The sequence below is a fragment of the Haliaeetus leucocephalus genome, unplaced genomic scaffold (genome assembly GCF_000737465.1).
Source record: "Haliaeetus leucocephalus isolate CR32 unplaced genomic scaffold, Haliaeetus_leucocephalus-4.0 Scaffold1, whole genome shotgun sequence".
Classification (NCBI taxonomy): domain Eukaryota; kingdom Metazoa; phylum Chordata; class Aves; order Accipitriformes; family Accipitridae; genus Haliaeetus; species Haliaeetus leucocephalus.
In genome coordinates this window covers 11,598,038-11,609,088 of record NW_010972437.1, presented here as the reverse complement: position 1 = coordinate 11,609,088, position 11,051 = coordinate 11,598,038, and the positions used below count along the sequence as shown (strand labels likewise).

Here is an 11,051-nt window from a genome sequence, read left to right as displayed (position 1 = left end):
GATGGAAGCTGAACGGGGGGGGGGGGGGGGGGGGGGGGGGGGGGAGGGGGCGGAATTCTGTCTTTGTTACGGAAGGGACTGGGATGAAGAGGTTTTGGCAGTTGGCAGTGCTAGGTGTGTTAGAGGTGCATTTCCCAGCCCTGGACAACACATAATGTGTGGATTCCATCTCAAAAAGCCCTATGGTTGCAGGCGCCCAGAAGATACAGTATGTTTTGGTACTATAGGTACACTAGTATAATTGGAGGTGTAATTTTCACCCGCAACCCAAAGTCTCTGTGTCTTTTTTTGGCTTGTTTTATTTATCTCTTTCATTTTATGCTGATAAGTTTACTTTCATTAATTGGAAATGTGGTAACTTTTGGTGGTAATTAAAACTACTTTGTCTAAACTGGTGCATCTGAAATGATTCCGCAGCAGGCTTGCACATGGTTCTGGAGGATGCCGTGTCCTGCAGTCCCACTAAGGACCTGAGACTTCCTGATCTTACACCATTAAAAAAAGAAACCTAAAATTAGTCATTGTTCAGTCGTTTAGGTGATAACGTTTCTTGAAATTCGCTACGGGCATAAGCTTTATCGCTGTGAAATCTCCGAGAAGGACGTTCTGTTCCTCTGGCAGCAGACATGGGATCGTCTCATGAAACTGCCGACACCGGTCTTGGCACAGGCTGCGGAATTTCACATATTGTAACCCAGATGAATTACCGCGTACTTGCGCTTTGTTATAACACGCGAACAGAACTGAGTCACTTGGGAAGAGACGTTTTGCCGTGGCCAGGTTTTTCCACCTCCTTGTGCAAAGCACCCCTACCTTGCCCCGAGTGCCGGCAGCGCGCGCGGTGCGTGCCAAGGTGCCGCTGCCTGCCCTGCCCGCCGGAAGGCTGCCGGCCCAGCTGGGGTGGCGCGCGCCTCGTGCGCGGCCGTCGCGGCAGGAGAGCCGGCGTGCCTGGCATGCCTGAGCTCCTAGGCAAGCTCGGAGCGGGGAGCGCGCTTCCCGTCCGTTGGCACGCTTCGGTTGCGCTGGGGGAGACGGCGACATGCCTGCCTTTCACGGAGCCACTTCCGTGGTGTTTGGGAAACATCAGTATCGCTCTGAGGAACGTTTTTAGTCATTTCTGTCTCCCAGCTGCTCATAATAGCTTGTGCAAATTATGCAAACATTTGCACAGCCTGTTGGAGTGTCAGTTCCCAGGCTCTTTTCCTCCTGTGCCCTGCGGATTTTACTGTAGCGTGTTTATGGCAACTGGTTCTGGTTTTGGACTGTCTGAGCATGGGTTAAGAAAGTCCATAAATCCGCAGAGCATATGTGTTAATGAAAGCTTTTCTCTTCACAGGTTTTGCAGTGGTATATTTTGTCATTATGAGATGTCGTCTACCCGTGCTTCATTTGTGCAAATTAGATTTGATGACTTGCAGTTTTTTGAGAACTGCGGTGGAGGGAGTTTCGGGAGTGTCTACCGAGCCCGATGGATTTCTCAGGACAAGGAGGTGGCTGTAAAGAAGCTGCTCAAAATAGAAAAAGAGGTAAGAGTTTACTTTTCATTCACTTCTGTCTGCTGTGGAAACAAGGACAGAAACTCTTTTCTAGTGTCTTCCACCCTCTAGCTAATTGAAGCAAACTACCTTGGGCTTTTTGTTGGTTTAATTACAAAACCCTGTAACTAGATGATGCTGTAATAAAGACATACCGAGGGGGCCCCAGCCAAGGGTGTCTCTGATTTAAAGCATTATTGTTTTACTGTTTACTGTCCTCCCCGACTTTTCTTGTTTAGCAGCTCCTCTCTGTCCTGGCCCTGAAGAGGAGGAGGGCTAGCTGCATCTGTGGACCTAGTAATTTCCCTTTGATACCACTGGGCATGTTGCTAGATAGGAAGAGGTAGTGTTCACTGTCTTTGTCTGCTTCTGTTTTCTCCTCTACATCTGGTCTCTTAAGTGCTGTGGTTCATGTCTGTATGTTTGCTATAGGCTTAGCATGTGTTGCTCGGCATTGTCTCTTCCCTGCCTGCTGCAGGTTTTGATGTGGGGCTCCGCTAGCTCTGAGTTAGACCAAGCTGAAGTGTGGCTATGACTCATCTTGCAGCAAGGTTTAAGCCTAACCATTCTACCAGTCACCTTCCCTTGCTACGTCCTGCACACTTGGAATGGCAGACAGGTCCTTGCCAATCCTGTGGGAAAAGGCAGAATTAACTGCACCTTTACCATTTAAGGTTGGTTTGAGATTTTTTTTTTTAAAAAGATTTTTAGGTTTACCCAACAATCCTCTTGACCCTCAGCTTTGTACGGTCCCAGCAGAGACACAGTGTCTATGGTTGTCACAGCGCTCCAGTCTGCCTGCTGGTCACCACCGCTGATGCAGCAGTGAGGACACACCAGTGTGATGGACAGCACAGTTACTGGACCGCTGTTCCAGCATGACTACATCTAACTGGTATACGATATCCTCAAAGTATTTTAGGAAGACATAAGCTGGAGAACAGCAGAGCAGCACTAGGGATAATACACTTAGTACACCAACGTTCGTCCACTGCTACAGCAACCGAGTTAGTGTGATTAAGTCATGCTTAGTGATGTGATAAGCATGTTTGATGATGATTAAGCAGTTTGCTGTCTAAAATAATGTGGAACGATCTCATGACTTTTCCAGGATGGTGGGAGGTGTATACCTTCTGTCGAATGTCAGTTTGTACTGTTCTCTTTATTTCTACTATTTGTTAATATCAAAAGATATACAAAGACAAGTGAAATTGGTGCTATGCAGTATCAGTAATGCGCTCCTTAAAAATCACCTGGCTGGCAGATCTCAGTAGTGGTCAGTGAAGTATCTTTATTGAATAGGTGTGTTTCTGGTGGGATTACACAGGAGCCTGTGCTAGACCTATTGCTAGGTACTTCAAACATTTTTGAAAGGAAATTTAAAAACAATGTTACTATATCTTGTGATGGCATAAACCTTAGTGGAACGGGAAATGATAGAGAAAGTAGGACAATCATATGTATTGCTTGACACAGATGGACCATGCAACAAAAATATTTTTTTTAAAACAGCCAAATACAATGTTCAGCTTATAGTAACGAGGAACACAGTTTGTACACTAGGAAAAGGAAACCGTATGCTGGAAAGAATTTAGTATAATTTAAGGGTTTATTTAGGGATTAATGAAGACCTGCAACTCATTAAGAGCTCATATCATGGTGCTGTTAGGCAAATTAGGTTAATGCCCTTGCATATCCAAATGAGGATCAAGTCATCTGTAAGAACCAGGGGTGCTTTATCTTGGTATGTGGTACTGGGGAAATGGGTGTTAGGCAGTAGGTGCAGACCTGGTTCTGTTGTGTTTAAAAGAATGTAAGCAAACTGGAGGAGCAGCCCAAGAGGCACTGCAAAACGCACTCAAAGAGTAGAAAGTAGGGAGGCTGTGGGGGTCTATCTGTCAGAAGGGGGTGATGGACATCGTCCATCAGGATGAGTTGACAGAAGGGGAGTGAGTGCCTTCCAGCACAAATTGTTTATTTTCCTTCAGACTGGTCATCATTTGCAGCTTAAACTAACATGATGTGTTATAGTTGGGAAGCAGCTTGGTGTGGGCACCTTCTCTTGAAATTTTTCTGGGGAGGCAGCAGAGAGGCAAGTGGTGATGCCTTAAATAAGTCTAGCAAGTTTTGCCATAACTTGTCTGTCAAAAACCTTAGAGAATTAAAAAATAGGAGCTTGTTTACGAAAATTGCATTTTCATGTGGAGAAAATGCTGGGCTCGTTTAATCTAGTGCAGAAAGTTATTACATGAACTAATGGTTGGGATCTGAAGCCAGACAAATTAGAATGGGAAATAAAGCACAAATTATAAGGAGTGAGGATGAGTAACGCTTGGAGCAGACTACAAATAGAAGGAGTGAAGATGGAGAATCCTCTCCATCTCCTCATGTTTTCATACTGAGATGTCTTTCTGGACAGTTGTTTTTTTTGAGTTGTTGAGCTCAAGATAAGAGCAGTATAGTGGCCTGTGGTGTACTAGAGACCAACCTTGGTGGCCTAAAGGTCTCTTCTTACCCTAGTGGCTGTCAGTCTGTTTACATATGTAGTATGTTTATCTGTAGTGATGACAATAATGAATGCCTGTGACTGAACTGTGCTGAAAGTCATGGTGAGTCAATGGCTTTTCTGATAGCAATAGAAAAACTTACCGTAACTATCTGCATTTAGTAGATATATGGATGCTTTGCATTTAGTCCAGAAAACTAATTATTACTCTTTCTGGTTTATTTTAAAGGAAGTGTCCTTTTAACTCCATGACTGATTGTCTTGTATTTCTGTTAACTGCTGCCAATAATCCATAACAACTGATTAAAGGGAAAACAGAGCAGATTTGGGAAAAGCTTGTTCAGAGGAATTTTGTGCTAGCACAAGCCAAGTCAACAGAGCTGTGGTATCATTCTGCAAATATGTTATATCTGTTTCATTTTATTAAACAAGCCAATCAAAACCAGCAAAGATCTTGAAGGCTTTATATTAGCTAAGTGGCTAACAAGTTATAACATGTGAAACAAAGCAATTTTTGTTCCAGTATATAGCAGCATATCATACTAAAACATGTGCTCATAAAAACTTACAAATGCTTGGAAGGGTGTTGTTCAGACAGATTTCTTCAAAACTTTAAAATTTGAGAAATGGGAAGACCTCCGCAAGGCATTAACTTTTTATAGATGGGCAGTAAAATGTGACTGTACAGGAAGACGTGTGTTTTTGTGAATAAAATACAGCTAAATAGGTATGCTGAGAAAAATAAATATGCTGCAAGGCCTTGATTAAAGTATCGGATCTGAAACTCTGGACAAGACTTCTGCTGATTAAGTAAACCATAGGAGTGTGTCTTGAGTGATTAAATAACATCAAAACCAAAATTAAATTGCCTTTTATACTATCTAGTCCAAGCACTTTAGCAGTTTTGGCTTTTAAGCAAGGAACAGGAGTTCCTTGTGTATTGTTTTATGGAAAATCAAACTATCGGTGTGATGTTTATGATGCATGGGGGGGGAGTAGAAATGCCTTCTGTAGTAGGATGTGCACTTGCTCCTTTTGCCCTAAGTGGTAATTATGTGCACTCATTGAAGAAAATTGCACACCTACTACTCGGGAAGTTATTTGATATTTTTGTGAACAATTTATATGAATTATTGGATAAGCCCATAATTTGGCTCCCACTGAAATGGATGGGAGACATTGGGCCCAAAGGCCTTATTCTGCAAATTGCTAGCAGTTCTTTTGACTCCATTATCTTGAGCAGATAACTGCTGGAGTGAAATGTTACAAATGTTGTTTTATTCCTTGCCACCTTAGCTTTTCACTGAATAGCACTTGCCTCCGATTGTCTGTACATCTCTGAAGTTCACCTGTTATTAGTCACTGTTTTTGAAGGCTGTGCTTTTGGTGGCTTTTTTTTGGCAGCTGGCATCTGGAGTGTGGTTCTTCACTGGGAGATTTATTACTACTGGAATTTTACCTGAAATCTGAATTTAATTTTAATGTCACTGCTCTTTGGAAGTACTCCATAATCCATGAACTGTCTCTGCTATTGATGGACAGCAGCGTTGCATCTGATTTGCTTGCTTCAGCTGTTACAACCACACTACTTAGGTGCAAGATCGTTTGCTTTCATGCAGTACAGCTGTTCCTGGATTCCTTCAAATTGCTGGCAGTGGTCTGTGAAAACTGCAGGAGAGTGGTGAAAAAAACCCCAGTAAAATGTAACTGTAATGTTACTGGGAAAAACTTCTGGTGAACTGACAGAACTAACTTGTGGATAAAAGATGTGAAATTGAATAGGATTAACTGTGCATGTTTTGTTCAGTCATGTCTATGCAGTGCATTTGAGTTTTATAAGACTCGAAAATAAAAACATGTTTTTACTAGTTTTGATGCTGTATTGCTGGAATTCTGACTACTGTGGAAATTAATTTTATATTGTCAGATTTTCTTGTATGTGATACATGTGCAATAAGCTTTAGGAGATCTTTTAGTGCTTCATAAAACTTTTCATATGGAGTATCATGCAGTTTGTTCACTTTTTTGTCATGATCCACTTCTGGAAGGGACTGTCCAGAAAACATGGATTGGGCCTGTACCTTCTGAAGGGGATGAGTTAAGTATAACCACAAGCATGTCACTGGACTTACCTCACTCATGTTTGTAGTCCTAAAAGAGAGCATGTGGTAATTTTAAAGTGGGTCATGAGAGTAAGGACTGGGAATTACTTTTCAAGAGCAACAAGAGAAAAACAACAGAGTAAAATAGAGCAAACCAAACTGAAATTGATACTTAGCCCTGACAGGACTAAAAATAGTAGGTGTTCTTGTTGCTTGCAGTTTACAGCTGGTATAGGTGCTTGGGTGCCAGCCTCGAATGACTCTCCACACTGGGACCTGGCTGTAATGAAGGGCAATTTTTATGCTTTTTTATTATTTTGTTAGCTCTTTCTAGGAGTTCCTACTCCCTTACCCCTCTCATGTCTGAGTCAGCAAGTATTGAGAGTGATTCAAGGTAACATCTGCCAAGATATGTCTGGATTTACCTGGTTCCAGCTCGGAGTGGGGAGATGACAAACCCGGCGTTTCCAACCCATGGTCCTTTGGTGCAGGTGCTATTGCTAATGAACGGTGAGAGAGGGCTTAGAGTCTGTGCTGTATAAAGGTACGTAAGGTGTAGGAGTCAAATAAATGAACTTTCCAGAGACATCTGCACCTATATTGGAAAATTACAGAGTTCACAAAAAAAAAAAAGGTTGTATATCCCTAGAGTAAGTGATCTCATGGGAACCCTTCCACCCCCATATCATTTAAAGAAATACTGCTGTATTTTGTTGTCCTGGTTTCAGCTGGGATAGAGTTAACTGTCTTCCTAGTAGCTGGTACAGTGCTATGTTTTGAGTTCAGTATGCAAAGAATGTTGATAACACTGAAGTTTTCAGCTGTTGCTAAGTAGTGTTTAGTCTAAAGTAAAGGATTTTTCAGCTTCTCATGCCCAGCCAGCGAGAAAGCTGGAGGGGCACAAGAAGTTGGCACAGGACAGAGCCAGGGCACCTGACCCAAACTGGCCAACGGGGTATTCCATACCATGGGACGTCCCATCCAGTATAGGAACTGGGCAGTGAGGGGGGGAATCGCCGCTCAGGGACTGTCTGGGTGTCGGTCGGTGGGTGGTGAGCAATTGCCCTGCGCATCATTTGTACATTACAATCCTTTTATTATTGCTGTTGTCATTTTATTAGTGTTATCATTATTAGTTTCTTCTTTTCTGTTCTACTAAACCATTCTTATCTCAACCCACGAGTTTTACTTCTTTTCCTGATTTTCTCCCCCATCCCACTGGGTTGGGGGGGAGTGAGTGAGCGGCTGCGTGGTGCTTAGTTGCTGGCTGGGGTTAAACCATGACACTTGTTAACAGCTAAGAGGAAATAAGACTGTATTTATTATACCAGAGGGGTGTCTTAAAATGTCTTTGTTTCTTTTTACAGAGTGGTTATTTTGCAGGGTTTTCTATTTTGTTTTTTTACGTTCTGGTACAGGAAGTGGCTTAGAGCACTCCTCTTGGTGCTGACTAGGGTATTCCCAAAAGGTATCAAGAGGATACTCAGTACCCTTTCTAGATGGTGGAAGTTGTCAAAATGGGTTCAGATGCCCCAGCTGTTGCATATTCTGTATCTTACAGAATAAATCATTTTAGATAGGACAGACTTCTGCAACAAATCTCTGCTTTTGAGTTTGCCTTACTCTTGGCTTTCATTCAAGGGCTATTTTCTGGAGGACTTTATTTTGTAAATGAATGTCATGTTTTCAGGTGTCATAGTCTCACCGCATTAGATTTTCTTAGTGGGTGCTTTGGATAAGACTGTATCGTAAGTGTCGAGTGGCATATGTGTTGCAACCAAAATGACATCAAAACCCCACTGGTATTGGGAGATACCTGTATAATGAAAGATGATGTAGCATTGCCAGAATACAATAATTCTTGGGAAGAATAGACTTTAGTTTAATTTTGTCTGTTTTAAGAAGAAACTTCATTACCCTGTGACTCTGCTCCCCAAAACAATCTCAGAAATGTAGCAGTCCAGGCACAGAAACCTATCTGTCTGTATTTTGCTACATTTTATTGTAATGGATTTTTTTACTTATGTATTTAAACATTTTTATACCAAGTTTTTCATTAGATGAGTAACGTCTTTCAGAGTTGCTTCATGTAAATAATGAGTATTTGTAGTATAAGTTGTGTGGCTTACTGAGGTTTTTTGACCAGCTTAATTTGAGATTCTTACTTACACAGGCTTGTGTATACATGTTCTTTTAAATCAAGCCAATTTTGGCTTAATTTGATTTAGACATCAGCTTCAGTGGAATTGGCATGTCAGGGCCCAGACTGGCAATCTGTGGCTTCAAAAGTTATTTTGAGTCAATTGAGACATAGTGACTGTCAGTGTTGTCATCTTAGCTTGCAATAAATGAAAAGCAATTACACAGTGCTGGGAATCTTGCTGTAGCTGTATTTAAGAAGTTAACCTATCCTTTTTTTTAATCAGCTAAACCACCAGATTTTGTACTGAAATTGTAAAGGATTAAGTACACGTGTCCTTCTGTTGACTGGTGGGCAGTTTTGAACAGTTACTACATAAACAAACTTGATAAATGGGTAAATTAATAAGCTAAGATGCACCAGATTTGGCTGATGCTTCCTTTCACTTGACTTTTGAATCACCCTAAACTTTTTCAGTGTGAAGCAAAATTACCTTGCACGTGCTGCTGGTCAAGAATACATGTGCAGTTGCCGTAGCTTGGTTGAGACACAGGAACTTACTGTGTGCTTGATCCCTGGGTTAGGAATATCTCTGTGAGGTTTGGACCCTTTTACCTCAATTATCTTTAATTTTGTTTTTTCAGAAGGTGCAACATCTGCAGGTAAACAAGTTTTTATGCCAGTTTCCTACAAATTATGAATGAACGTTGTTTAGAATAGGGAGAAAAACTGTCTGATTATTTAGAAAGCACTCTTTGTTACACTTTTTGCTATCCACAATATGCAGCCTGTTAGGATATTATTAAATATTCTTTAGTTTCATAATTAGTTTAATTCTATCCTGTATTGTCTTAAAAATTATTCTGTCAACCTGCTGCAAATTTTTGTTTGACAGGGGGTTGCTCAAGTTGCCAGTAGATACTTAGCTGCAATTAAGGCTATTTTTCCTAGTTTTTTTGTTTTGGGTTTTTTTTCCCTCTAGACATGTTTATCCCTTTTCTGTTTTCTTTTTGCATGGGCTCAGTTATTATTTATAATTTGGAGGAGAGGTTGTTTTGCTTATTTCTCCATGCCAGCAACCCTTGACATCAAATGGCAGCTCTTTTGTTTCCCCTCCCACGACATTCTCTGACCCTGAGCTTCTGTTGAAGTGATCAACTGCAAAATGGTATTTTTGGATGTTTAAGCTGTCCTGAAGCTTTGCTGTAGAAATCTCATGGATGCGGAAGAAATCCTTTTCTCTCAAGGTGATGTGTGAGGCTGTTGCAGGCTCAAGCAGTTGAGGGTTGGTTCAAGTTAGTCTTACCTCTTCTTTTATCTAACTACATAGTTTTCTTGAAACAAGTTACAGTACAAAATTGCATGGCAGGTGAGATCTAGTGGTAACTTTAGAGTACGGTGATTGCATGTTTGAGTCTCGAGTGCTTTGAGGGACAGCTGAGTATTTAAAGATCTGTGACCTGCATTGAAGTCTGTCGGTGTTGCAGTCCCTGGGGACTTTAAATAATTTACACTCACTGCAGCATACAGAATGACAAATTATTGTTTCTGGTGATACCAAAGTTGCTGTTGAGGTGTGTGGAAGTATTGTTTGAATCTAATGCAGTTTCTGGCTCGTTGCATGCCCGTGTGATGGTTCAGATGAAGTCAGGGATCTGTGCTGGAGTTGATGTGATTGGAGTCTGGGACCATTGGTCTCCTGGAGGCTGTTTTTTCACAGGTGTATTCAAAGCTGAGTGCAGGAGCCACAATCTTTGGTTGGGGACCCAGAACTACCCACCATGCACATGGTAGCAGTGGAATTTTGAACAACATGTTTTGTCTTCTTAAGAGGGCAGTAAAACACTCAGTAGGACTAGACATGCTCTCCTTTACTTGCTTTGGTTTTTTGGTTTTCGGGTTGGTTTTTTTTTTGTCCTTAATTTTTGACTGGCTGTGTGTGAGTTGTATAAGGGTCTGGGGCACAAGATTTCACTGAAAACAAAGTTGAAGAAAAAATATACACAAATATATATCCTAACTTTAAGGGAAGTATCAAAATAAATCTTTTTAATTGTAATGCAACTAAGATTTTAAAAGTTATTTCACATTTACCTATTGCCACTTATTAAGGTGCTGCTAGAGAAAGTTTCCTTTTTAAGAGGACAATATAAACAGTCACAAGGAAGCATTCAGACCTGTTTATGTTAGCTGGAGGCTGCAGAGGAGCCCAGAGAACAGCTTCAGCCTTAACTCTTTCTCTCATACTCAATTGATTGCACTAACACACTGGGGAGATGAGGCCAATAAGGGCAAATACGGAGCTGCTCTTCTGATCCAGCTGCCTCCAAACTGCCCTGTTTGTCTTTTTAAATGTATTTCATCTGTTACAGTTCAGCTACTGGGGAAGAATCGTATTTGCAAATAAATACATGTTTGTTTATTAGATTAATGTTTCGTGAATCTACATTATGCATAATTTCTATTTAAGAAAGCCAGCTCCACTGGGAAACTGGGTGACTCAAGTAGCAGTGACCATTTCTATGCCTCCTTGGTCCCCTCTGCAGCTCAGCTGCCTGATGCCTGGAGAGCGGGGCAGCCTCCTGCACACAGGAGGGGCCCCCGTACGGCTGCACCTCCTCGGCGAAGTAGTGCCTGGCCCCTGGACATCACTGAAAGGGGACACTGCCACACGGCTTCCACTTCTCTTCTTCTGTCTCTGGTTGCTCATTTATTTTACTCCAAAACTTCTAAATTGAGGTTCCTTATGGCTAAATGTTGTAAGCAGG

General features: G+C 41.6%; 1 protein-coding gene across 5 annotated transcripts in view; it reads left to right on the top strand.

The window, feature by feature from the left end:
- Positions 1-11,051, top strand: part of LOC104831172 (mitogen-activated protein kinase kinase kinase MLT) — a 95,603-nt gene that overhangs the window by 4,425 nt on the left and 80,127 nt on the right. For all 5 annotated transcript variants that reach the window (XM_010566572.1, XM_010566587.1, XM_010566596.1 and 2 more), the window contains exon 2: positions 1,337-1,526. In XM_010566572.1, coding sequence (XP_010564874.1) covers positions 1,368-1,526 — 159 coding nt within the window. In that variant the 5' untranslated portion in view covers positions 1,337-1,367. The remainder of the gene's footprint in view (positions 1-1,336; positions 1,527-11,051) is intronic.